Below are 15,493 nucleotides of genomic sequence, written 5' to 3'. Positions count from 1 at the left end.
CATATTTTACTGTTCTAACAGAAAATGTTCTCTATAAAGAGCAGGAATCAAAATAGTGTCAGGTAACAGGATTACCTAAAGGACACAATAAATTTCTTTTTCCACAAAATAATTAAGCTTCTTCATTAAACCAGACAGTATTTCAGTTCTACAAAACAAGCCCTATAGATCTTTTCTTTTACTTGCAATAGAAATTTAATTAGGACAGATAAAAGACTTCTGAGATATTTTGTTGCAACAATAGCAACTCATTTAAATTAAGGAATTAACGTAAGGTTTTATTTCTGGTCACCTACATGACTAAAATAACAATTTAAAAAAAAAAGGATTAATTCTTAAGCTTCACAAATTCTACTTTTTTGAAACCTGTATTTCCTCTACTTGAATCAATTTCTAGTAAATTTTGCTCAGGGGGTATTACATATTTCTACTGAAAATACCTTTTTTTTTTCCCACTTCCTAATTTATTTAATTTTTAGAATAGAAGGAAGATGCCATTATTGTTTTGCTTCAAAAGCCAGTCCCTACTATCAGAATAGACTTGGCATGGCCGCAGACACACACAAAGTGTTCAGGTGCAGTATCATACAGATCAGTAAAGAATATACAAAAGAAACGCAGTGTATAATACTGTGACAGTTTTTCAATATATTCACATACAGTAATCTCTGACTACCTGTAACTAAACTGACCATAAATCCTGAAAAACCTTGTCTATAAAATTGAGTAACCCATCAATATACTGTATCTCTTCTAAAAATACCCATATTTTACACTAATATACAAGGTATCTGCTTGCAAGCACAGAAGTAGCCATAAATAAAACTTTATTCTTTCATTTCATTTACAAGCTACCAAGTACCATGTATTTACACAGCACTGGACACTTAAAGTAGTTGCAGTCACAAAATGATCCAGACAGCTGTTGATAAAGTAAAGGATCTTAAGATAAAAGCAAAGTAATACTGTAACAGATAAGTGGCAAAAAGAGCAGTTTTGCCATAATGTTCAGACTTGCATGTTGCATCAATTCTGGTTGAAACGACTGAGCGCCATGCGATTCTCAGCTTTAATTGTTTGCAGTCTGGCTAAAGTTGTACAGTCATTTCTCTTTTGCAGTTATTAAAATAAAAAAGTTAAAAACTATAGCAGCAACAAGCAAACCCTGTGACAGGAAGGCAAGGTTTAAGAACTAAAAAAGTTTATACAATGTGCTTAGGAAGGTTGCAGAATTTATCTTCCATCAGCTGGAGTTCGACTGAGTGACAACATGATTCGGGCGTATCTTTCACACAGTTCATGTGTGGAGTAGGAGGGTAACTTTGGCGGGTCATTGAAACCTTTAATCTCTGTAGAACAATCTAGCAGTTTTGGCAGGAAATCTGTCAGCTTTTCTTGCAAGTTAGCTGCAAATAAAACAAGAAAAACAAACATAAGCATTTATGTCTGCATGTAGAATGCTCCTTTTTCTGCCCAACATTGACTTATTTTTTATTAGTGGGTGGGAAGAGGAGGAGTTTCACTTGGAATAATCCACTTTCTTCAGGTCTGTCAGCAATAATTAGGACATATCAATTCCTAGTAAGATGTTAATATAAAAGCCCCTTCAGATGGTCTAACACCACAAATGTTTCTCCGTTCAAAAAGCGTGTTTCCTTTAAGGCCTAATACCCCAGTGCAATATATGGAAAAACTATTTACTTAAATGTCTACGGGATAATTCAAGTCAAGGTAGCTCAAAATACATTACCAAGGCACAAAAGATAGAAGCTCAATTCAAGACACTGAAAACATCACATTTATATATTTAAAAAAAAAAAAGTTTGCAAGGGCCTTTTACCTTAATGAATAAATGACTTACGTTCCATTTCTTGTCCAAGATAGGAACACCAACGGTTTCTCATATCTTCCACAGCAACAATATCTTTTTCTTCCATTTCATCCACCAGTAGTAATGGCAAACAAGGGACAATAAGCTCGTTCATAATGATCAGGCCATTATTTACTTCCTGATCATCTCCTGATTCAAACAGTGCTGCAGCATGTTCATTTAGTTTCTTCATAAACCACCACAAAAAAGGAAAGCCTTTAAGTATACAGCATTTCACATTCTACCATGCATCAGTTTCTGTCTCTTTTAAAGCAGCCTTCCTACAAAGCTACCTGGTAATTTGCATTAACCACAGTTGCGCTTTAACATTTACAGCAATGATGCATATACTCCATTAAACCACTTGATCTTGTGCTATTTCTCAAAGATGCTTCAATTGATACCTGCCAACTCAACCTTTGCAGCTGTTCTTTTTAAAGACTGATGTCCTATCATCTGCTTTTGTTTTCTCAATATTGCTAAAAGTGACATAATCAAAGAAAAAACCCCTTGTTTCCTGCTGATGCCTTTTCCAATATTTGTCTCCCCATCAAACTGTGGGAATAGGGTGAGTCTGCTCACCAATACTGTCAACAGTTGTTCCTACCTAGTCCAGACATGACGGCAATGAGCACGCTATTTACTATCGTAAGGATGATGATTAATTGTTCAAAAAGGAAAATGGGAATAAAGTTTTCCTTCTTACTTTGGCTTTTTTTACTGACACAAATCTAAATATTAACTTGTTAATGAAAGGGGTTTGGGGTCGGTTTTGGTTTACGTGATGGCAACATTTTTCTACTAATTAATTTTGTTAAAGCTATGCAGCAAGTTCAACTTTTTGAAACATACTTCACCCTTCACTTACTAGCAAACATTCTCGTCTGTAGTGAGATATCAGCTCTTCATCATGCCCTCTGTATGGGCCTTTGGACAAGAGTTCTTTGTTATTCTGGTAAGCATAGATAAGGTAGAGCAAGGCTTCCATATAGCTGAAGTAAAGTAAAGAAACAACAACATTAGATGCAACATCCAGGTACCACCTGTTTTAAGCTAACTACTGTGCTCTTCACAAGACAGGTAACTTCACTTGCTTGTTTGACTGTAAGTCCATCTGTCCCCACCAACCTTTTCATAATGGTGTTTTTTCTACAACACAATTTTGTCCTTTATGCACATTACAACAATTTTTTTTATTATCAGGTTAGATCACTTGCACATAAAGTCTGATCCAACGCTCAATGAAACCAATGTGTATCATTTCACCCACTTCAAAAATAGCTTTGGATTATCCTTGAGTATACACGAAAACTTAAATTTTTCCTGTGTGCACTTTTCCTGTGTATCACATTAGGTTTGATCTTCTGTCGCCATATTTACCTTGATAGTATTCTACACCTTAGCAAATAAGATTTAAAGCTGCCACCTTATTTCTAAAAAACAAACTGTGAATTTTTAGCCTCACTATATGTTCTTCCAAACTACTGAAGTCTAAAGTGATGGAAGCTACAACAGCATTTCAAAAGCGTAAGTGCTAACAGATTGTTGATATTTCCATCTTTAATGTAAATGCAGAAGATAAATACAAACCTAATTCCTAAAGGACAAGTAACAGAAGACCTAAGAACCTAACAGTTAATAATCAACAGATTCCTTTCACACACAGATTAACAATCTCCCCTCATACTGCTGCATACCATTTCCAGCAAACAATTTAAACCATTAATTATCTGACTTACAGAAAACTAGTTATGACAGACAGTCACTGAAAGCAGTTCAGGCAGCTACCCTAAAAACAAGCAGTTAGAAATCTCATTTTTATTCAAACTAAAAAAATCTAGGAAAAGAAATTTCCTAATGGAGTGTTAGAGGAACAGTACATTGTGCACTTACTCCTAGTGAGAACAGGAAGTCATGGTTAAACTACCAAGACCAAACCACCAAACTACTAAAAATGGCTAAAAATTGTGTGAGCACACAGAGGGCATGCCTGAAAAATACATGTCAGAATTTTCGAAAGTAGACAAACTCAAGACTTACAGTAATACCTCCTAATGAGACAACATAAAAAGAAGGGAAAAGGCTACTTGAAATAGCAATAGTTCCTTAAAACTTTACCTTCTAATATCCCTCTTTAGAAGTGCAAGATGAAGCCCAACGCCATAATTTCAAAATCTACTGCGAAGTTATTTCTTCCACTATGAGATCTGCTCATAGTCCCTTGCAATTCTAAATATTTATTGCTTAAGTAATTAACATATTACAAGTACAGTCACTGTTCTCCACTTTTTTTGTCCTCAAAATACAAAACTGTGTTTTCATTAAAAGAAGTCCTATTACCCTCTCCTCAAGTCCATTTCTCCTGCCATGAAAACTCTTCACACCACTGATCACCAACACAAGTGACCAGACAGCAGAAAACTTAATGTAGGAGGAAAGGGGAGAAGATGATTGCAAGCAACTGGAATTGCTGGATATAAAGCCAGAGAAGCAGGACCTTCTCTCCCCTTTTATTCTTAGTTCAGTTATTTGTGAAACTGCAGGTTGAAATTACAGTGACAAAACCTCTGTTGATCCAAATTAAAAACCTGCTGCTCGTAGTGGCATTATTCCCAGTCCCTATCTTCCTGCTCCTTCCCCCCGTTGCGTGACCTTTCCCTGAAACAACTGTAGTGCAATCTAACAGCAAGGTAAGCTATTTTTAATTATTATTACTGAGTGAATACTAAAACTAGGCATGAAAAAGATACAACCAAACTACATCTTTAATGTTGATTTTGTGTTTGTTCAACACAGTGTATCAGAGACCACCTGGATAAAGGCCAATTTTTGCCGCCATCTAGAGATTGAGTGCTGCTAGGTATCAATTAGTGTTATTAAAACTAAGAAAAGTTGGTCCACTGGGGGAGATGATTTTCTGAAAAAAAGCCTCAAAACAGTCCTGTTATTGAAGGTCGTATTTCAATTGTGAAAGTCTATATTTTCATAAATATATTTAAAGTTACATTTTTATGATTTCAGTGTTAATAAGGGTACTGGAAGTGTTCATCAATTTAGTCTCTTTTTCAGAATAAAGATGGTACTACTGCCCTCTGGAGTGTACAAGACGTGAACCGCAGTAAATATCTCAGTCCTTTGGGAACCTGTAGCTGACACATGGGTTCGTAATTGCCATAGATGGCTTCAGAGAGGTCAATGGATACCCAGATCCTCACCCACCCTCTAAGCATGCTTAACTCTAGTCTTATTGTCTTCGTATTAAATACCTCTTGAAGCGTTTATGAAATTTCATTTCTTGCCAAAGGGAATGAATACTACACTTCTTTGGATGTTAGATGAGTCTGATAATACCATATACTTTATTATTTCTGACAAATATCAGAGTTTAAGACTGGTCATTAGAGCCTTTTTTTCTAAATTACGAAGATGTTTGGTAACAAATGCCTCATGCTAATTCTCCAAGTTAATGCAAATAATGGAAAACTATATAAAAAACACTGTTCAGCACAAAGCAGAAACCTGTGCTTCCCTCCCTCCCCCTGGCATAATCAGAATATATTATGTTAAGAAGCAGATTAGTGAAAAGACTGGTATTTTACAGTCAAAGGTGCCATCCTGGAGTCCCAGTGCCAAGGAACTTGAAGATCTTCCGTTCCTGCCTACATGCTTAAAGCGTGCATGAAGTCTGGGCTAACAAGGAGGGTTCCTATATGTCACAAAAACACCTGAGACATTTTTGCCTCCTTAAGGGATCAAGCAGTACCGGAGTGTTTATTTTTCAAATAAGCCCGGTAATCTTCTGACCAACCTTTGTACTTAAGCTGTTTAAGACTGACAAAGCGTAGCATATTGAAATTTAGATTATTAATCAATGTACTATTTATTACATGCTAGGAACCAGAAGACAAACCAAGACTACTGTACAAAGACATAGCTTGTTGCAAAGACAAGCCAATGTCTATTCCAATCAATCTTCCTGGTTTGCCTGGGGCCTTTCTTTTTTGGGAGCATACAAGACAAGAAAGAGAAATATGAAGCAATTTATTACAAAACATACAGAAAATAAATTAAGTTTGATTCCCACTACAATTCCTCTACCTACTGTGTTATACGAAAAAAAAAATAATCAGTGATTGACTACAGAATTGTTTTGACCATCAAAAGTTTGTATCATGTGCTCAATTTTCACACCACCAGTGTCAGCCACTGGATATTTTGCAGCTAATCATTTCATTCCTTTGGCTGGGCATGAGACGAGGAGGTACTTTTGAACAATTCTGTTTCAGACTGTTCTGCAGAATGCTTTGAGGCATTTATACTGTAATCACCATCCTTGTTCCATGTAGTAGATCAGAGAATAAATTTTAGCTGTAGTGCATTAAGTAAATAAATGTCACCCATCTTACATAGCCACAATTCCTGACTTGGTTCAAAAAGAGAAGCAAAAGAATCACCACTGCCTCACGGAGCTAAGAAGAATTAGCTACAACTACAATAGTTATGCATTATAGTTTTCCTCAAGAATGTTCTTTTTTCCTGACCTTTAAAGCCCATCACGTGTGGAATTTTGGCTCAGACAATGCAGAAGGCAAAACTTTGCTTCTTTGGGAAGACCCAATACAGATAAGACAGGGACTTGAATAATTGTGATTGCTGATGAAAGCAGATAAATGTATGTGCATGTGGTGCCAGAGAGGAAAGATTTTTATATCCAGAGCACTCAAGAGTAGGAGAGAAGGAGGAACACGGGTACATGTGGAGGGTGCTCTGAAAAGAGTCCGTGGCTTGACAAGAGATTGGAAATGGAGATTAAGAACAGAAGTTGCTTGAAACTTTGAGGTAAATGTAAGACTGAAGATATTAATGGATCGAATAAATACTTAACTTGAATGAATAACACTTTAAAACAATTCTTAATTTAAAAAAATAGCTTTACTTATCAATATTACATTTCGCCTTCAAATCGCTCTACTAAATTTGATTTGTATGCAACCACTTACCTCTTTTTTTGGAAAAACTCCAATCCTACCATGAGAAACATGGTTGTTTCCCTGAAATTTCTATAGTCTTGATGCCATCTCTGCATATAAGAAAGGGTATATAGAATTTCATCCACAAACATGAAATACAATTTTTTTATTTTTTTTTTAAACCACACACTTTACTTAGCATTGAATACTCACAGTTAGTGCTAAGAACCCCTAGTAAGTTTGTATGTGTGAAAAGTCTGCCTGAATCCCCCCTCCCTCAATAAAAAGAAAGTTTCTTAAGTATCTAAAATATTTCTAGATAGCATTATTTTTACCAAATGTATTACCATTTGAAAGGAACACAAAGCATCTTTGGAGAAACACAGTCAGAATTATGAGAGATACCCTTTTTCTTCTTAAGAGTTGAGAAGCTAATAGCCTTTTTTTTCTTCCTTCACTCAGTTGTTTACTCAGAAAGTGTTAGAAAGCTTCTCATACACTAAACATTAAGCTTAATTTTCAATGTAAGAATGACATAGAAAAAGCTCGAGCACTTTACATGGGAAGTGACAAAAAATCAAATGCAATTCAGACTGTGGAGTTGTTTATATTGCAGCAAAACATTTATCTTACTGCATCACGATTTATACAAAGTGACTAGTGGTACACTTTACAGGTAAATGCTCGAAGTGAGAAAGACACTTTTACTGCAGTTGGTTAGTAGCCAACTTTCAATTGCTCATTAAAGATAAAATAGGGGACAGCAAACCATAATACATAGCCACGTACAGATTCAACACAAAGAGCATGAGAAAGGGTCCATGAAATACCAGCTTACTATACAGGACAAATATTGATACAATCTTTGGAGAAACGACCAGCTATCTGCCTCAGGAGCTAAAAAAGTGGCACGTATCTGCAGGGAAATAAAGACACCCCCACTCTCTCATTCTTAAAGCTAAGTCCAGAATTGTTTATTCTACCTGTGCAATGCCATTCAGCAAATGGTAAGATATTGAGCCTTGCACAGCCTAAAAAATGCAACAGAAATCCCACTGTGAGCGTCCCTACCCCTCACAGGGTAGGGAGGGTACATTGTAATGTAGTAGCATCTACTGTAGGTCCTGAACTCAGTAACGAGAAATGACAAGTAAATATTTTTCATTTGGTTTGTTAAGGGATAGATTACTCCCATAGTCCTCCTGACCAAACTGTTTGGACCTAATAGCACAATGATGAGATATAAGTGGTGCACTGGAATCTGCCTAGGACATAAATATCCACTGTTAAGAGGCCTTAATGAAGAGTATTATGGAGAGTTGAAACTGATGCTGTAAGGCCAGCTACAGACTCAGCTTTAAATATGACATGAATTATTTTGGCAAATGTTAGTCACTATGATTTATTATCCGAGATAGGCTTTTTTTTTTCTTTCCAAGTTTTTCTAAATAGCACAGAAGGAAAAATTAAATGCATAAACTGGTTATGTATGGTTTCAGCAAACAAAAGAATCTGGTGCTTGTAAAAAAATGGGAATGGCTGCAGGCAGACAGAGGAAAAGCACAAGTGTGACTGCCTGTGACCTGACTCTCAAAATGCTGGGCTTAGAGCACTCTCACTCCTTCACTGCTAGCTGTTTCTGACTAGAGAAAGCCAGTTGGCTCGTACGGTGATAAATTATTAGTGACGTCAAGACACATTAAGTAGTAAAGGACAGACTCAAACTTGACATTTATTTATGGCTCAAGTCATTGGAATTACAAATGTGGAAAAAACCAGCTTTAGATCAACTGATCAGAACACCCTTCCTACAAATAAACAGTCTTTCAACAACCAGTTTTAACTTCTCAGTGTAAGACAAGAAGAAATTTATGTAGATAAAATTCAGCTTACTGATAACTATTTCACATTACAATTTAATGCAAAGCATAAAAACCACTGACCTCATATTCCTCCATGTTTACTTCATCTGGCTTTATCATTTCAAGTTTAGCTTGAGCAACCTTCATTATGTTACGGCACCTTACAAAAAGCAACAAAAAATCATGGAATATTAGTGGAAATTCGCAAAGAATATTATTCATACAAAGATAGCAGCCTCAAACAGTATAAGCTACAGCCTTATGCAAAACAGCATGAAAACACAGTGGAAAATGTGCTTTTTCTTATGCATGGCATAATCAGCAGGAGAGGGCATACTTTTGAAGTATATGTGATGGGGGCCTGTGCAATTTAAGAATTACTCTTTTTATTTTGCTACATTGCCACATTGCTTAGTCTTTCTTTTTAATTTAAAGTTCAGTTGGCTTGAAACCCCCCAATATTTATTTTGCAAAAGTAACTTTAGAGGATTATTCACTACACAGAAATCAGACTAACGTTCTTTACCTGCCAATTTATTTAATTATTTAAATAAGTAAATATATGGAGTTTTGAGTGGAAAAGAGATAACTTACTTGAAAGCAAGACAATGTCTATCTAGCTTGTAAGGTTTTGCTGTCTACTGCTGGCTTTCAGGGCAGTGAAGTAATGCAAATTGCACAGCCTTACACAGTGTTTTGAAAGCAGGTACAGAAACCTATGTGCAAAATTATGAACAACACTGAGCATTTCTCCTTATTTCATACCAATAGAAACCCAAGTTCTTGTTTACTCTTTATAGAGATTTTTATAAAGGGGGTTTTTTTGGTTTTTTTTTTTTTTTTTTTTTACTTGCAAGCTATTAACTAGAAGGTGAAGCCAAACAAACACATTAGCCTTCCCTCTATTACATGCACAATCTGAATATGAAGGGGCATCTCCACACATCAGAGAACATTCATGAGCACAGGAAATGAGACATGCAGATGTTATTACCTTTCATCAAAGCTAAGATTGTGATCTCCAAACTGTTCCAATAATGTTCTCTCAATTATCTTCTTTGGTGCCTGGTTTTGGATGAAGTAAACAATTGCATGACGCAAACGGTAATCACATTCAGGTGGTGGATCTTCCTGGGCTAATTTTAGCAAACGCGTGTATTCCAATTTAATTGCCTAAATAATTTTAAAAAATATACATTACTTTTTCTGGCTTTTAACTCTTAAATGTCACAGGTAGTAATAGGATAATTCATGTCCCATGGACTTTTGTCTACAAAATAATTCTTTAACAATTCCATAGTCCACCCTTCTAACAAGTCTGAACTATGTTTAAAAAAGAAAAACAAACAAACAAACAAAAAAAAACCACAAAAAACCTCAGACAAATGGTAAAGTTGTTCCTGCCTCTCCCCAACTAAGCCTGCCAAAATCCCAGGAGAACCTTTACTTCAAAAGCAGCTCCAATCCTGTGTTACATCTCCCTGAGAAAAGGTTTGTCCAGTCCCTAGAGAGGCTTCTTTAAGCATTTACAGTCCAAAAGCAGTATAAGATTTCAGACACTTTAAGTAAAGGAGTCTTCTAAAATCTCATAAGGTAAAAAAGGCACCTCTAATACATCATTAGAAAACAAATACATGAATAAAACAAATTCTACAGAAAGTTTCATGAACACTAAGTGAAAATGGAAAATGTTTTTCAACAAAAATCAAATTGTAGTATTTCTAAGGAAAATAATACTTCAATACAAATAGTGTTAGTCTCCTATAGGGCAGGACAGAGTCCTCACTGAATATTTTACATTGACTTTAGAGGTCATCAGAAGCATTTACTCTTCCAGCTTTGCCAGCACATTAGATTTTAACGAACATCATCTGTTACGTTCATTAGATTTTTATTCACTGAAACTATACAGCATGAACATGAGCAACAAGAAAAATAATTAGAAAAATGGTGACAAATGTTAATATGTTCCATAATTTATCTCTCAAAACAGGGAGATGATCAGATTGTTTGCTAACACTAAATGCCAATTTGAAACAAATGACTTAATACAGTAGCTTCACACATTAGCAATGTTTCAATACAACATATGCACAAAATAAAGCTCCAAAGCAGGCAGAAAAATAGCCTGTTCAATATTTCAAATTCCTTTAAGTTGAAATACCTGGCAGTAGCAGGTAACTTCTTGATGTTTAACTATCAGAAATTTGGGCTCCCATCCTCGACTAATACACATTTTATTTCAAGACTAAACACGTGGGTAGGACACTATTCAGACAGGCTTTAACACAGAGCCTGTGGAGAACTTTTAAAACCTAAAATAAAGTTCTGCATCAGTATTTTTAAATACTTATCATATGCACTATCATTAAAAAGGAAGTTTGGGAAAATCGATTATAAATATCAAAAGCCACAGACAGAGTTTCTATTGTCTTACATCAGAAGAAGTTCGACCATTAGAAACCCAACATGGATAACTATGCAGTTAAACCCTGTTTATTGGGGTAGGCCAGAAACAAAAAGCAATTGCTATTTGACATTTAATTTTTTTCAGAGAATTACTTAGAAGTAGGAAAAAAATGCAACACAAACCCTATATTTTATATACATATTTAAATAAAATAAAATGGTATACTACAGATTCAGAAATCCTATGTATAATGAAAAAATAACACTATTTCTTTACACAGAATACAGGAAAAAGGGACAGTAGAAAAAAGTATTACGTGCTTCCATTTTCTCACTGAGAATGTTATATAAAGATCTGTAGGCAAACATTCTGCAAGGAACTGTCTACAAAGTTTAAAGAAGGATGATTGGAAAAGGTCATTGACCAAGAAACATCCTAACAGGTTTCTATTAGTCACGTCTCAAGCCTGAGATCTAAAGGGGGAGTGAAACCTTTGCAGTAACAATGACTCAAATCAAATAGATTTTAGCTGGGTTACACTAAAACAAAGACATCATAGAAAAAAACCACAATTTTCTGTAAACATGAAGAAATTCAGACTATGACAGTATTAAAAAATATCACAGAAGCTTTTACAATAAGTTTATGGAGTAACATGAGATTTCATCTGATACGTTTCAAAATACAAATTTTGTTACTAAGCAGGACCACTTCATCTGCATACGTTCATACTAATGTATTCCTCAAAAATGAGGCATGCTCCACTTCTTCCAAGTTATTGCAAACATGATTCAACAGAAAAATGAGTAAGGAAACTTTTCTACTCTCCAACAACTTAGTGTCAGAACATTTTCTCATCCAAAGACAAATTCTGTCCCTCGTGAAAATGTTTAAGCATTCAAAATTAAAGACCAAAGAACATTTCAACTGAACGTTGTTTTGGTAACTCTGAAGCACTAAGTACAGTTTTATTTTTAACTGCATTTCTGTTTTAAAATTATCAAAACACCCTTTATATTAAAAAAATAATTAGGTATAATTAAACTTTCTGGTAAAGAGTTTGATTTGATCAAATGAGGAATTTTTCCAACTTATAAAAAAAAAAAAAAGAGAGAGATTGACATCTTTTCACTAAGTAAGAAATTTGAAAAAAACCAAAACCAAAACACTCCAGCACTAAATCCCAAACCAAATCTATTTCACTAAACAGAAGCTATAGCAGGAGTCTCTCCATTCCCTGAGGGCAGGCATGGCTAACAGAGACAGCCCTGCAAACAAGTGTTATGGTCACAACACTTCTCTAAGTATCCATTACAAAACCCACACAAACAGACAAACCAACCAATCCGTAAGACTTCAGTTTCCTTACTAAGAGGTTGGAGAATTTTTTGGTGGTGGAGTTTTGTTTGGTTTTTGTTTGGCTGTTGTTTGTTTGGGATTTTTTCGTTTCTTTTGGTTTTTACAATTTCTTCTAGTGCACCTACACCATAACAATTAAGAAGAAAACAGACTGCTACTCAACAACAAAGAAACTTCTTCCCCCTCTCCAGATCACATGTGAAAGGATTTTACATCACGTCAAAGTAATTCCCTTTCTAATACCCTAAAAATTCAAAAGATCATGAGCTAAAAATGCTCAGAAGTTTGTGTATTTAAGACAACTAACACATTCTAAATCTAGTATCATGTTGAAACCACAAAAAGCCTAATGTCTAATTCCCAGTAATAAAACACTGCATAAATAAATAGCATTGACATCCATGCAGTTACACAAAAGAAAGTAATTTAGATTTACTAAAAATCTTTTAAGGAGTACAAAACAAGAACATCTCTTTGAAATAAACAAATGACTAAACACTGATATCCCTGGGTGAAAATGATGTCCTAAAAAATTCTAGGGAAGGCATTTTTTTTGTTACTAACAGGGGAAAAAAACCAAAACCATATTCTTATTGAATATCTAGGTTTCATGTTACTTGCTACTATTATTAGAAAGCTAAAATGCAGAAAGTTATATAAAGCTACTGATTTCACGGCAGTGTATCAACACTGAATCAACAGGGAAATAGCTGTCTTTTTCAAGGAACGAATTTCTAAATGGAGGACTGATATCTTAGAAGAGTATGTATAAACACTGGAACAGTCTTAATATGGATCAAAGGGTGGAGGAAGAAGGCATATCCAACAAGAAAAGTCAGAGGAGAAAAAGTTGAAAATGTTAGTTATACCTTAAAGAACCCTGCTTCTGGCCCACACCTGTCATAAACACTCCTGGCTTTACCTATAGCCATGATAATACCTTGCATGTTCGGGGTCAGCATGACCTGCCACAAGGGATTTAAGGTAAAAGTTTTGAATGATTAATATTTTAATGACCAAACTCAATATGCTTTTAGTCTCATGCAAGATAAAATGCAACTTAATGCATGCATACACTGAAATGGCACATTTCATTACAGATCTGGTGTGCATATTCTGCAAATCAGTCATGGCATGTGTATATATTTTTACTGTAACAACATATGATTAAAGAGAGCTTACAAAAAAAAAAAAATAAATTGAAGAACTGTGTCAAATACAATTTAAAAGTTACATGGTCAAAACTTCCCAGGAAAGGAACATGCATTGTTCAGCATTAGTATCCATCAGAAGCTTCATACTGAATGAGTGCTACCCATGGCCACCAAAGGATTTAAAAAAAAAAACGTTTTAACTAGAAAAATCACCCAATCACACTTCATATATACTATACTAAAAGCGTAGTAAACTATACTGCCTGTATTTTATGCATATTTCAACATCAAGATAAGGGACCCATTGCTGCAAATGCAATTGGTCCCTTAAGCATTTGCAGACAAATTCTTAAAAATCAAACCCAAAACATTTAACAAACACAAAGCCAAACATAAGACACACATCTCACAGCTACTCACATCAGTTGTACACAAACAATTTGATACATCTAGGTTACTCAGAAAGGCCTTTCCCCTTTGTTATCTGTGAGCAAAGAAAAATACTCCCTTCTCTCCCTGCCCAAGGTATAGCTGGCACAGCAACTGGCACAGCAACCAAAGATTAAGAACCCCACAGTCTCTGGAAGAGTTTCCCCACGCGTAAGAACAACATTAAAAAAAAAGTGAATACACTTACAAAAGGAACAAGGAAATAGGGAAGAAAGCTATCATCCTCTAGAAAGACAATGGCATGGGGACAACAGTGGAAAAGAAAAAAAGCCAACAAAAACCAGGTCATTCGGCTAAATCCTCCTGTCGTTAAAGGTGGAGACTACACATCTGTGAGAAGCTAAACTCAGTGTAACAATGTCAATTAATTCATTTTATTCCCCATCCCATACTCCCAGTTAGAACTGATCACAATGACAAGGCAGAATACCTGAAATATCCATTTTTCTAGGGAAGCAAAAGTCCCCATAGCCCACCAAGAACACATGCTCAGATGCCTGAGAATATGGGGTGCACCAACGCTATGCCCAACCAAAACAAACACGGAGAAAGCAGTGTCAAGGCAGGACAGTCTGATGACCTGGCAGTGTTGCTTTCTGCTGCTAAAATAGGGCAGCAGAATACAACATCTCTCACGATAACATGGGCCTCATCTGTTCCTCAAGTAGTACCAGGTACACGCACCACCCTGAGTCTGAATTGGGAAAAAAGGAACTAAGATTTTTTTTTTTTTCTCTTTTTTTCCTTAAATTTTGACAGTCAGCTCCACCAGCCATATCAGTTTCAGGTTATTTCCATGGATAATTTAATCCTTAAAGTCTGAAAAGCTTAACCTTGGCAAATAAGGGATCAGACTTGAACATTAGCTTTATTGGACTGACAAGAAAGCACAAACATTGAGAACATCACTCACTACCCTGTCACTTTTTAAATAATGTAGTAGCCCACAGTTTATCACCAGCATTTCAAAGGCTATCTGGCCTAACACAAACATTCAACTTCCACAACTAAAAAGACAGATATACCTCCAGTGTAAATGGTACCATGCAAAACATGCCCAATTAGAGTAGCTAGTGCTTTCCTTTCATTACAAATTAAGACATTGTTAAGGTTACAAATTGCTAAGCGTTTAGTCTCACAGAAGTCTGTTAGGTGTCACGATGTGCAAACATGCCAAAAATTGAAAGCACCGAGGAGGAGCGGTGCACACAACTGCAATCGAATGTACCTCATCGTCATAACCCCCCTCCTCTGACTCAATCACAAAAGTCCCTACATCAGGAATCGCCACCTCTACAACTCGCTGGTTAGGAGCTGGTTGAGCTGGGGCATTATCAGAGCTCTGCAGAAGAAAACCATTATCAGTATGTGTGTGGGGAAAAAAAAATATGATCAGAAAATAAAGAAAATTACAGAGA

At 35.7% G+C, this 15,493-nt stretch overlaps 2 protein-coding genes across 7 annotated transcripts in view; one reads left to right on the top strand and one right to left on the bottom strand.

Annotated features, from left to right (window-relative positions):
- Positions 1-15,493, top strand: part of NRIP1 (nuclear receptor interacting protein 1) — an 895,475-nt gene that overhangs the window by 496,625 nt on the left and 383,357 nt on the right. The window lies entirely within an intron of this gene.
- The window catches only part of USP25 (ubiquitin specific peptidase 25), a 92,369-nt gene continuing 77,686 nt past the window's right edge, over positions 811-15,493 (bottom strand). For 2 of the 3 annotated variants that reach the window (XM_049824888.1, XM_049824889.1), the window contains 6 exons: positions 9,697-9,875; positions 8,784-8,862; positions 6,871-6,950; positions 2,739-2,862; positions 1,862-2,057; positions 811-1,406 (listed from right to left, as the gene is read on the bottom strand). In XM_049824888.1, coding sequence (XP_049680845.1) covers positions 1,234-1,406; positions 1,862-2,057; positions 2,739-2,862; positions 6,871-6,950; positions 8,784-8,862; positions 9,697-9,875 — 831 coding nt within the window. In that variant the 3' untranslated portion in view covers positions 811-1,233. Of the gene's footprint in view, positions 1,407-1,861; positions 2,058-2,738; positions 2,863-6,870; positions 6,951-8,783; positions 8,863-9,696; positions 9,876-13,340; positions 13,437-15,303; positions 15,418-15,493 lie in introns of all 3 variants that reach the window. The other variant, XM_049824890.1, reaches the window with a different exon arrangement.

Source organism: Accipiter gentilis, chromosome 21 (assembly GCF_929443795.1).
Source record: "Accipiter gentilis chromosome 21, bAccGen1.1, whole genome shotgun sequence".
In the NCBI taxonomy this organism is placed as follows: Eukaryota; Metazoa; Chordata; class Aves; order Accipitriformes; family Accipitridae; genus Astur; species Astur gentilis.
The sequence above is the reverse complement of the archived record's forward strand: the minus strand, read 5'-3'. Positions and strand labels throughout refer to the sequence as shown.